The sequence below is a fragment of the Mus caroli genome, chromosome 1 (assembly GCF_900094665.2).
Source record: "Mus caroli chromosome 1, CAROLI_EIJ_v1.1, whole genome shotgun sequence".
NCBI lineage: Eukaryota > Metazoa > Chordata > Mammalia > Rodentia > Muridae > Mus > Mus caroli.
In genome coordinates this window covers 34,257,162-34,270,034 of record NC_034570.1, presented here as the reverse complement: position 1 = coordinate 34,270,034, position 12,873 = coordinate 34,257,162, and the positions used below count along the sequence as shown (strand labels likewise).

At 45.2% G+C, this 12,873-nt stretch overlaps 1 protein-coding gene across 1 annotated transcript in view; it reads left to right on the top strand.

The window, feature by feature from the left end:
* Creg2 (cellular repressor of E1A stimulated genes 2) overlaps positions 1-11,515 on the top strand; it is a 30,994-nt gene extending 19,479 nt beyond the window's left edge. Inside the window, exons 3-4 of the mRNA XM_021172533.1 lie at positions 7,552-7,665; positions 9,501-11,515. Coding sequence (XP_021028192.1) covers positions 7,552-7,665; positions 9,501-9,648 — 262 coding nt within the window. The 3' untranslated portion in view covers positions 9,649-11,515. The remainder of the gene's footprint in view (positions 1-7,551; positions 7,666-9,500) is intronic.
* The last annotated feature ends 1,358 nt before the right edge of the window (positions 11,516-12,873 follow it).

Here is a 12,873-nt window from a genome sequence, read left to right as displayed (position 1 = left end):
CTGACTGGCCATTGAGCTCCACAGATCCACCTGTGTCTGCTCTCCAGTGTTGGGGCTCCAGGGATGCGTGAAACCCATCCCAGCTTTTACTTGGATGCTGATTTGAACTCAGGTCTTCTTGCTTGTATAGCAAGCCTCCCTATCCACTGAGCCATCTCCTCAGTGCCAAAATTGATATTTTAAGAAATCTATTCTGTCTTTATGACCTATTCATCTGTCTTATTTAAGAAATCCTATTTATGGGACAAGAGAGATGGCTCAGCAGTTAAGAGCACTGACTGCTCTTCCAGAGGCCTTGGGCTCAATTCCCAGCACCCACATGGCAGCTTATAACTGTCTTTAACTCCAGATTTAAAGCTATAAACATGATATAGTTCCCATATTTCATCTCAAATGCTGAGAGTTTTGCTTCATGTAGAAGAATATCTTTTGTCTGTATGAATGTGGCACCTGTCAATAATAAATTTGATGGCCTATAGCTTAGGCAGAAAATAGGAGGTGAGACATCTGGGAGGCATGAAGGATTCTGGGAGAAAGTCAGGCACAGAAGATTTACCCAGGAAGTTGTGACTAGAGGGACACATGGTACCTGAGCACAGGTAACCAGCCATGTAGCAGAATGGAGATTAGAATAAATAGGTTATTTTAAATTATGGTCTAGTCAGAGAAGAACCTAACTATATGGACGAGGTATTTGTAAATATATTTTGAGTCTGAGTTTTATTTTTGAGAGCACAGGGCTGGGTTGTAGTACCAACCCTAACTTCTACAGCTTTATACATTTAAATCATTGATTCTGTGTAGAATCGATATGTGAACAAAGCAACATAAGGATTTGGGGCACAGGTTCCAGGAAGCCAAAAGGGATCTCACTACAGAGCTCTGGCTGTCCTGAAGCTCACTCTGTAAACCAGGCTGACCTAAACCTCAGAGAGAGCTACCTGCCTCTGCCTCCTGAGTGCTGGAATTAAAGGTGTGTACCACTATGTCTGGTTTATAATGATCTATTGTTAAAGCTTTTTCTAGATAGTCAACTTTTTCATCACTGATTATTGAATAATAAAACTTTACCTGCTAGTTTCTATTGCGAATATCAGGCATCCTATATGAACGGTGTGTTTCTGAGCCTTTTCTCTCCCTTCTTCTTTTATCAATGCCTGAGGATTGCTTTAATGAATATGACTTCTGTAGGGGCGGGACTGATGCTAAGGTCCTGTTCCCCATTTGGTTCTTGATCTGTCAGTAAAGAAGCCATGGGCCAATTGCTGGGCTGAAGGAATAGGTGGGACTTCGGGGGGAGGGTGCCCCATGGACAGGAGACAGATGCAAGAAAAGGTGAGGAGAGGAGAGTTCACCACACTTCTGAGGGAGAAAAAGTGACCAGCCATATGAAATCTTGGGCAGAGCGGCAGCCTGAGGCCACTCTTATAGGCAGGTGGTTGAAAGTGATTGTTTAACTGGGACTAGATGTAACTGAGCAACTAAAGTTTAGGGCAGGTGGAAAGGTATGGAGCTAAGGATATTGATAAGGGTATGCTTCTCCAGGTGGGAGATAAATAGCACCCAGCAACTGTACCAAAAGGCAACTTGAAATTGAGCTGTGTGTGTGTGTGTGTGTGTGTGTATTTTATCTGTGGATTCAAGGTAATCTGGGTTGGGGCTGGTAGCACAGCCCATTCCCAGAGCTTATGCAGGGTATCAAAGCTACACACTACAGACTTCTACTACAGGTCACCATCTGGCAGAGAAAGGTCTCTAGCCTGTTGCCCTTCATTATAGTGATGCTGACTGTTGGAATTTTGTGATTCTACATGAGGTTATACTCAGCACATAGTCTGACTGGCACATGCTATATGCGTGGTCTAAAATTAGACAATGGTGCTGACTGCCCAAGTATATAATTACATAAACAAACTTCCAGGACTGTTGTTTAAAGGAGGATTTAAAGGACGATTGTGTTGAAAGGTATGCCTTGCACATATTATGGTTTGAGTGTGAAGTGTCCTCCATCTTGGTAAAGACTTGGCCCCCAGAACACAGCACTACTTTGGAATGAGATAGAAAGTTCTGGAGTGGGGGCAGTGGAAGCAAGTGGATCACTAGTGACATAGCATGTCATTAGAGACAGATTCTGTTGCTGCCTTCTCCCAGTCCTCTCTGCCTCTTGTCCATCTTAAGGCGAGCTTGTTCCGTCAGCTGCTCTATGATAGTCAGCCTCCCTTTGGGCCCCAGTAACAGCAGACAGTGGAATACAACTCTGAAGCGATGAGAGAAAGTAAATTTCCTTCCTTAAATGGATTTGCTCAGCGAAAAACTGTGGTAAAAACATGATACTTGATTTAGAAGCTTTTTGGAACCGGTTTGCTGGATGAATCTAGAAGTTTGGAAATGCGCTCTGGAGAAGCCAGAGAACAACACTGCGAGCTAAGAGGATGCTTCTGGTTGACTAGAGTATACATTTGACATTAGGTGGGAGCAAGCTCTCCATTAAGAACCGAGGGCAGTCTGTGTGGGCTGCATTGGAGCAAGCTTCTGGTCTGCATTTTATCCCTTCCCCGAGACGTTGTGGGAGGCTTTGCAGCTTTCAAGCTACGCAGTATGTTATTTTGAGTGTACTGACTGGTTTTGCATGTCAACTTGACACAAACTAGAGTCGTCAGAAAAGAAGGAGCTTCAACTGAGGAAATGCCTCCGTGAGATCCAACTGTAAGGCCTTTTCTCAATTAGTGATCAATGGGGTAGACCCAACCAGTGGTAGGTGGAGCCATCCCTGGGCTGGTGGTCCTGGTTCTATAAGAAAGCAAGCTGAGCAAGCCATGATGGGCAAGCCAGTAAGCAGCACCCCTCCATGGCCTCTGCATCAGCTCCAACATCAAGGTTCCAGCCCTGCTAGAGTTCTGTCCTGACTTCTTCCAGTGATGGACTAAGACCTGGAGGATTAAGCTAAATTAAGCCTTTCTTCTCCAATTTGCTTTTTGGTCATGGCTTTTTTGTTTGTTTGGTTGGTTGGTTGGTTTTTGCCTTAGCAATAGAATCCCTAAGTAAGACATTGGGTGTTTTTAATAATTCTGGGTGTTTAATTTGAGAGCAAGAAAAAAGAGATCAGGAAGATTTGAAAAACTTGTTTAGACAGGAGAGAAGTGGTTTTCAAGTTTGGGGTAATGAAGGCAGCATCAAAAAACAGATTAACACCAATAAAAAAGGAATTTCATACTTTGAACCATAACACTGGCAAAGATTTCCTGAGGGTAGCAGGAGAATTGGCCAGATTCTGTCCACTTCTGGCCTAAAGATGTAAAGGAATAAATTTGTTTGAAAGATTTGGCTTAGAGAAGAGGGCTCTGGAACTTTCTGCTCACAAAAGGCCTCCAAGGAAACTGTCTTACCAGAATTCATTTCACTCTGCTCAGCTATATAGGCATTCAGAGACCACCAAGACATGGTCCAAGGAGGACTCGCTACAGTTAGATCTGATAGCAGAACTTGGCGTTGTCTGTATACATCCTAAGTTTGCATGTATGCAGAATGCATAGGTGATGTAGTCGTGGAAGCACACACCCAGATTGTTCAGGAAAGTTTAAAAGGCCCCAAAATATGTAATGGGGCTGAAGTCACTTCCGGCAGTCCTGGAGTCACTTCCGGTAGTCCTAGAGTCACTTCCGGCAGTCCTAGCCAGGGCAATGAGTAAAGCCTTGAGGGTGAACCCTGAGCTGCAGTGGACACCCTGGATGTCGGAGCCCAGAAAGTGAAACTTCTCCTAAGGAAAGCTACAGGCAGCACATAGAGCCAGCATGAGAGAGAAACCTTCGGGGCTGCAAACGTCAAAGCCGAGGAATGGAGCTCACTGCACACCACGCGGGAGCTGGGCATGGAGCTATAGGGTTTAAGGTTTAACGTTTACCCTGCTAGGTCTGGGTCTTCCTTTCCCTCTCACCCTTACTTCTGGTCCCTGCCTTCCTTTTTGAACTGGGAGTGTTTAGGTTGTACCATTTTATGTTGTAAGTGTGCAACTTGACTTTTGAAGTTGCAGAGGCATGCAGCCAGGTTTGTCTTGAGTCTCAGAAGAAACTTTGGACTTGAACTTTTAAGCCATTCTAGCACTGTTCAGACTTTGGGGGAGAAATATTGGAGATAGACTAAATGCATATTGATATTAAGAGTTGACCATGAGGGCTGGAGAGATGGCTCAGGGTTCTGAGCACTGAGTGCTCATCCAGAGATCCTGAGTTCAAATCCCAGCAACCACATGGTGGCTTACAACCATCTATAACAGGGACCCAATACCCTCTTCTGGTGTGTCTGAAGACAGCTAAAGTGTACTCAGATAAATAAAATAAGTCCTTTTATTAAAAAGAGTTGACCATGAGCCTTTTGGGCCCAGGCAAAATGCATGGCTTGGATATAAAATATTCCCTCATGGGTGAAAACTCAGTCCCCAGTTGATAGCATAATTTTGGTGCCTGATGAAAACTTCAGAAAGTGAAGCATAGTTAGAGTATATATCTCTATAGAGAGCGTATGTTGAGTTATTCAGGGTTCTTAAGAGAAGCAAAACTCATAGAATGGAGAGAGAGAGAGAGAGAGAGAGAGAGAGAGAGAGAGAGAGAGAGAGAGAGAGAGGAGAAGAGGAGAGGAGAGGAGAGGAGAGGAGAGGANAGAGGAGAGGAGAGGAGAGGAGAGGAGAGGAGAGAGATTGAGGATTTATTAGAGTGACTTACAAGTTGTGGCCCTGCTAGTCCAGCAAGGGCTGTCTACCAACAGAAGGCCCAAGGCTTCTTAGTTCAGTCCACAAGGCTGGATGTCTCAGCTGGTCTTCAGGATACACTGGAATCCAGATGAAGTAGGCTGCGACACCAGAGAGGAACTGAACTTGCCAGCAAGAGCAAGCAGGCAGAGAGAGCAAGCTACCTTCTTCCATGTCCTTTATACAAGCCGCTAACAGGAGGTGTGATTCAGATTAAAGGTGGGTCTTCCCACCACAAAAGATCGGAATTAAAATTGGCTCTTTCCATTTCAAATGACTTACTTAAGGGAAAAAAAAAATCCCTCACAGGTGTGCCCAGCCACTCAGATTTTACTTATTTCCAGATGTAGTCAAGTTGACAACCAACAATAGCCACCAAGGATCACAAAGCCCTAGAAAGATCTCACCTTCACATCCCTTTCTCCTGTCCCTCTCTGCTTCCCATCCACCACGGAGTGAGCAGCGTCTCCCTTCCCCCTGCTCCCCAATCATACTGTTCAGCTTTCTAAGGACTCACCGCAACAGGTCAGCTGATGCTAGGCTGATAACTCCGAAGCTGTGGACCAAAGTGAACCCTCCTCCATTTCCTGACTTTGCTCAGTGCTAAAAAACTGACTGCATATATTTGAACTTCTAATAATCAACAAATGCTTTTCTTCCTGGGAGTATGGCCTAGTCAATTCTTTCAACTGAAACTCTAACTGGGTTTATATGTTACATAGTAAGATTTAGACTTAAAGTTGGATATAAATATAAATATATACATATATACATTGATAGCTATTTGGAGACAGGGCTGAAATGAGAATGCAAGAGTACAGTTATGGATACATAAGTAAGAGGCAAACCACTTAATGCAACAGGAAAGGAAAGACTAGAAAAGAAAAATCTAATGAGCGATAAACATAGAAACAGGTTACATGTTTAACTTCACATACAACCAAGGAGCTATAACTAAACACTACTGAAATGTTCAATTGTGAAAACTTTATTCTGTTAGTATCAGATGTCAGAGAGAATAAATAGCCACAAATTCCTTCCTAGTCAGAATTTGAATTGCAAAAGCGTTTCACAAAGCCAAAGAGACTGTGCCAACCAATGGTCATTCTCCCATCTAGGCCCAGGGAGTCATATGCAGCAATGGTTACCACGGAATCATTTACAGCCAAGTTAGAATGAAAACAGGGCAACCAAAGTAGAACAAATAGATAAATTTCATAAACATTTTTACATAGACCTATACAGACAGCACACAGATAACTAATTGGAGTCGAACCACCTGCCATCAGCACGAACAAATCTTCGACACAAATCGGGTGGGAAACATCAAGTGGTAGGGTTATAGTTTGATATATGCACACCGTGTTAAGTCCACAGAAAGCAAGATGTTGCTTGCTGGTGCCTATAAATAATAAAATACAATGTCAGATGTGAAACACTAAAGGTGACTCCAGGAAGAAAATGGAATTCAGGAAAAATATGGAGGGTGTCACTGCTCTTGTTTCCTTTAAAAAAAATAGAGGAGTGGGGGAGGAAGAAAGGGGGAAGAGGAGGAAGAGGAGAAGAAAGAGAAGGAGAAAAGAGGAAGAGGAGAAAGAGCAGAAGGAAAAGAAGAGGAGATTGAGGAAGAGGAGGAGAAAAAGGAGAAGAAAAGGAGGAAGAGAAGGAGAAGAGGAGAAGGAAAAAAGAGGAGGAGGAAGAGAGGAGGAAGAGGAGAAGAAGAGGAGGATAAAGAGAAGGAAAAGAAAAAGATGAAGGAAGGAAGGAAGGAAGGAAGGAAGGAAGGAAGGAAGGAAGGAAGGAAGGGAGGGCAGCGGGCCGGGCAAAGATGATGAAACTTTAAGATCTGACAAAGTTGCATGATGGGTATTATTTCAATGACTACAGACCAAGGGAGGAGGAGAGAAGTGAGCACACACACACACACACACACGATGGGGGAGAGGGTGAATGAATCTTTCCTGAGCCTTACAGATTTGCTGACTGGACTACCTCACAGGCACAGTGTCTGGAACTGAACCTGCCTGGAGGAACACTTTTTTTCCAGAACCTACCAAAGCCTTCCAAGGCTTGAGAAATACCAGAGTGACCAGTTTTTCCTCCTAACCTGAACATTCCAATGCACTGACAAAATTCAACACCACCCTGATAGACTTGGCGTCCAAGGACCAAGCTGGGAGTAGCCCAAGAGGCTCAGAACTCTCTCTCTCTCTGTCTCTTTTGCTCTATTTGTGACTCTCTTTTACACATAAATAAACCTGGGTTTGCTTTCCATTAACCCTGTGATTTCTTGGTTTTAGTATGTCAGGGTGTTTTTGTTGTTGTTGTTGTTGTTTTATTTGTTTGTTTGTTTGTTTTCCCAAGACAGGGTCTTTCTGTGTAGCCCTGGCTGTCCTGGGACTTACTCTGTAGACCAGGCTGGCCCCAAACTCAGAGATCTGCCTGCCTCTTGAGTGCTGGGATTAAAGTCTCCCACCACCACAGCCCAGAATTCAGGATGATCTTTTCCCCACCAAGTGTGGTAGCACATAGGCTACCATAGTAACAATAGCAAATTGCAATTTCCATGGCATGAGGACCTGAGCCTAGAGTGTATCCATGTCTCTGACTACCCTGCTGGCATCCAGTATATGCACAAAACCTGCACAGCCTATGATAAAGTATCTTACAGTGGCATTGGACAAGATAAAAATCTGAGGTGCTATAATTGGCAATGTGACTACTTTAAATGTTTGATGAAATCCCCAGTGTTCCAGGCTCTTGTGTTGCCATTGCCTTCACGTATGAACAATGTTCTTCTCATGCAGAAAAAACATCGTCGACCCAGAAGACCCCAGATGTGCCCGGTTAACGCTCACCGGCCGGATGGTCACGGTGCCACCAGGGGAGGTGGAGTTCGCCAAGCAAGCCATGTTTTCAAGGTATGAGGATGCTTTAAAATTGGTTTCCCTGGAGCCAGGTGTGTTGGTGCGTGCCTATAGCTCCTGCATTTGGAAGGCTGGGGCAGATATATATATGTGTGTGTGTGTGTATATATATATATATATATATATATATATATACTGTATATAATATATATAGTATATACTATATATACTATATATATATTTGTTTGTTTCAGACATCCTTCTGGCCTGCCATTGGCCCTTGACTTGTGATAATCACATCATATATATATATATATATATATATATATATATATATATATATACTGGCTTATATATATATACTGGCTTGTCCCAAACTAGAGAAGATTAAATGGATTTCAGAGACAGTAGCCGCTGGCTTGCTCAGTTTGCTTTTTCAAACACCCCAGGACCAACCTATATAGGGGTGGCAAATCTCATCATCATTAATCCAGGACAGTCATTAATCAAGAAACTGCGCACAGGCCATTCTGATGGAGGCATTTTTCTCCACTGAGCTTTCCTCTTCTCAGATGACTCTGGCTTGTGTCAAGCTGGCAAGAACCAAGCAGCACACATACATGCCTTGCATGAAAGCAAGAGGGCTTTCCTAACCCGATCTGTGCCTTGGGCATGCTCAGACATCTCTACAAAGACCACCATGGTATTTGTTTCAGACATCCTTCTGGCCTGCCATTGGCCCTTGACTTGTGATAATCACATCATATATATACTGGCTTGTCCCAAACTAGAGAAGAATAAATGGATTTCAGAGACAGTAGCCGCTGGCTTGCTCAGTTTGCTTTTTCAAACACCCCAGGACCAACCTATATAGGGGTTGATATATATGATGTGATTTTTATTAAATCTTACAGAACAGATGGAACGCCGCGTCTGCCTCCATAGGTATTACAATGTGTTTGGAAGGCAGGCGAGAATGTAGCAGGGGACTCAGGTGGAGCTCTCTGTCCATGCTTCCTGCAGGAACGAAATCTCTCCAGGAGGAGACGCATTTCACAGGCTCCCCGTTCTTTCCTGCAGACACACACATGGTCTTTTTTGATATTTCCCACTCTCAACTATCACCATCCACTGAGCACTGGCTGGGAATGAATGTTATCTCTGTGGGTGCCTCCTGTTTGCTCCCTGTACAGCCATGTAATAAGCATTGGTGTTAGCATTCTGTCTAAACTCCACCCCACAGTTACCTGGCAATAGCCAGGTGGGCCTAACCCACTATAAAAGGGGCTGTTGGCCCCCTCCTCTCTCTCTTGCTTCTCTCTTGCCCTCTTGGACTTTTCCTCTCCCACCTCCCTTCCCCATTCCCTCCTCTCTCTCTCCACATGTTCATGGCCTGCCTCTACTTCTCTACTCTCTCCCTCTCTCTACCTTTCTCTGCCTCTACTACCCTCTTAATTCCCTTCCCCATGCCCTAAGTAAACTCTATTCTATAATATACTGTCAAAGGAATGCCTCAGCATGGGCCAGCTGAGACATTGCCTTCCCCCATACCTGACTACACACCCAGAGGACATATTGTCTCTCTCTTCACCTTTTTATAAACGCATCAATCATAGCCTTCACTGATGCAGCAGGCGAGGAGACAGCCATAGATGCAGCATTAGCATCTGAACTCATTAGCAGGCTCCAGAACTGAGCGCTTAGCTGCTCTGTATGGAGACTACAGCTTCCTGCCTCCCTGGGGCTCCCCCACCCTCAGCTCATCAGATTCTACCTCTGCCTGGGTTGAAGAACTCTCAACCCAAATCAGGCCTACAGGCGGGAGGTACCCTGGGACTGGCCCAGGTGGAGAACTAAAGGTTCACTGTGCTATCCCTTTGCTCCTGCAGGCACCCAGGGATGAGGAAGTGGCCCCGACAGTACGAATGGTTCTTCATGAAGATGTGGGTAGAACACATCTGGCTTCAGAAATGGTATGGAGGTGTATCTGACATCCCGAGGGAGGAGTACTTCAAAGCAGCTCCAAGGAAGGCCTGATAGTAACACAAACGTCTTGGGGTTTGCATCCAAATGAAGACCTTTGAAGTAAAGAAGCCAGACAGTCTCTGACTGCCGCCTCTTTGTTTGAAGGGTGCCCAGCTGCCCTGTCACCCTACAGCAGAATGAGAAAAGATGAACAGGGAGCCTTGGGCTAGAGTTGAGATTCATCGGAGTGGTCCTTTGCCGACCCATCATCTACACAGGCACTCACACAGAGACGTTTCCGTTTACGCCGTACTCAATCCAGACACACCCATTTGGAAATCGCGGTTGTCAAAATGGAAGTGGTAGTTGCAAATCCTGTCCTTTAAAAACAAACAAACAAACAAACAAACAACGCCTGTCTGTAGCATGTTATTGCCTTCTATCACGAGAACATTGTGTTGCTTACCATCCACAAGTCCTGCTTTGGATGGAAGCTTGTTGCATAAAAAGAGCTGGGCGTGCATCACACAGCGTGGCTGTGGGGTTGGGACAAGGTGGGAGGCTTTTTGTCCGAAGGTTATTCACTAGGTCACTGAGTTGCAGATGTGTTTTCTAGAATGTACAGGTAGGTCACTTGGGGAACCTTTCTCCCACTGTGGTATAGCAAATAGACTAAGCACATGCAGGTTTGTGCATGGCCTGCTCTGTGTGAGCAGACTACAGCAGAACATTAACGAGAATGAGGTAGCTTTGCCATTGAGCTTCCAGGATTCCCACTGTTCATATTTCCGGTAGAAAGTGCCCCTCTACTGTTCAGGAAGTGTGGTGTTCAAGGTAAGAAGAGCCTCCTTCCGCATGGTGTAGCAAAGACAGAGGGGAGAATGCAAGGGAGAAGGCAAAGGCAGAAGGAGCCTGAGAGAAGGCTCACTGCCTAGCCTCAGGCCAGACCCTCAATAGAATCACCTCACTTAAGCCCTACCCAGTCAGATGCTCGGCTTGGTGTCTCCTTCAGACCGGGAGGCTGAGGCTTAGAGAGCACCAGTGAGCACCCCAAGCTCATTGTGTGTTCACCGCACACAGTGGGCAAGAAGCTCTCCCTGTGATTCCAATATTTAAAATGTGTTACTGAAATGCACAGAGGGTCATCAGACACAGGCTGTGATTTTAAAGGACAATGACTAACTGGCCTGCTGGGGTAGGGAACATGCTTTGAACTTGTTCAACAAACCATTTACAAGAGTTCCTGGCATTTGGAGGATACTAAATTGAAACTGTGTACTTACCTGAGGCCTGACTGGACCAGAGCACACACCGCCAAGGCCAAGTTTTCTAACTTTCCACAATGACAAGACATTCTCTATGGTGCATCAGGTATGTTGTATAACATAAAAACACATCACCAACATAGAAAATATACACATTCTTAAAATAATTTTGTTTAACAAAGTAAGGCACGAACAGAGCTTGTGTTGTTAAAACCTATCTAAGTACTAATTACTAGAAACCTAGCAGAGCTGCAGAATCCTTTTTTTATTTGACATAAGCCAGTTCACAAGAGTTCCCAGCAATCATTATTTCTAATACATAATTATAGGGTGGCTTTGTTAGAGGTATTTCCTATTTCCAGGGTTTAAATTTATTGCTACTCCCAATTTAGAAGAAGGTGGAGGGCCGGAAGAACAAGCTGCAGGTTTCAGGTACTCCATAGGTCAACCTCAGACATCAGTCCTTGAAGCACCACTGCCTCTCATGGCTTCCTCATCATGGCTTCCCAGACCACCTCACTGGTACCTTTTGCTATGTTAGCTTGTTGTGGGTTAGTTCCTTAAGGGCTCCTGATGCGTCAAAGGCTTTGAAGAGCAGGTTCCAATTAGAAACCCCGAAGAGCATTATCAGCTATTTATCAAAATTACAAGAAATGAAATCTGAATGGTCTGAATGTATATGTGTAGGAGTGTGTGTGTATGTATGTGTGAGTGTGTATGTGTCTGTATGTGTGCATGTGTGTATGTGTGCCTGTATATATGTGTGTATATGCAGGTGTACACCCAGAGAGAGATCAAAGGAGGACATCATGTGTCCCATTCCTTACTCTTTACTTTATTCCCCTGCAACAGGGTCTCTCTCTGAACCACAGCTTGACTGGCAGCTAAGTGACCCTCCTATCTTGTCCCTCCACAGAATGGCGTTACAGGTGTGTGGTGCTGAGTGTGGCCAGGCCTGGATTTTTACATAGGTGCTGGGATTTGAACTCAGGACATATATGTACCTAACAGGCACTTATACTGGCTGAGCCATTACCCCAGCTCCCTCCACTTTGTTTTTAAGACGAGGTCTCTCACTAACCCTGGTGCTTACTGAGTTGGCTGGGCTGGTTGCTGAGCTCAGCATTCTGCCTGAATCTGTGCTCCCAGTACTGGGCTTACAGGAACCCAGGTCCTCAGGTTTGGGTGCTAGAACTCTGCAGACTGAGCCAACTCCCCAGGCCCTGCATTTGCTAGTTTGTTTCCTTTTGTTTGGCTTTTGGTTTTTCGAGACAGGGTTTCTCTCTGTACCCCCGACTGTCCTGAAACTCACTCTGTAGACCAGGCTGGCCTCGAACTCAGAAATCCGCCTGCCTCTGCCTCCCAAGTGCTGGGATTAAAGGTGTGTGCCACCACTGCCTAGCATCATAGAGAAGGAGGAAGAGTCTGGGCTCACAGTTACAGGGAGATCAGTTCTGGAGATAGCCTGCTCCAAGGTGTGGGCAAGGGACTGAGGACTGAGGTAGGGGTGTAGCACAACAGCTGTATTAAAAACAGTATGTTTTAAATACAGATGTTATTCCTACAGACCAGGACTAAGAAAAAGTCCTGCTTTATACACGAAAAGAAGACATCAAAGGTCAGACAAGAATGTGGAGCACCCATGAGAATGCTCCATCATGGGAGGCTGAGGCTTTCACGGATGGACCAATATCTCTCCTTAGGCTAACAATGCCAGCTCACCCCAGAGTGGGATGTAGGTCTTCCTGCAGCAAGGTTGGGAAATGCTACACCCCTACCTCAGTTCTCAGTTCCTTGCCCACACCTTGGAACAGGCTATCTCCAGAACTGATCTCCCTCTAACTGTGAGCCCAGACTCTTCCTCCTTCTAGCCACGAAGCCCAAGCAGCTGCTTGCCCACCACGCCTATTCAGAAGGGTTAGAGAAGCAGAAGAGGTCTACAGTGGACAGCAAGCCAGTGACCCTGCCCACAAAGTAGGCCTGTGGATATCAAGGTCCACCAATTCAGCCAGCATCCTCAGCATCTGCCGTT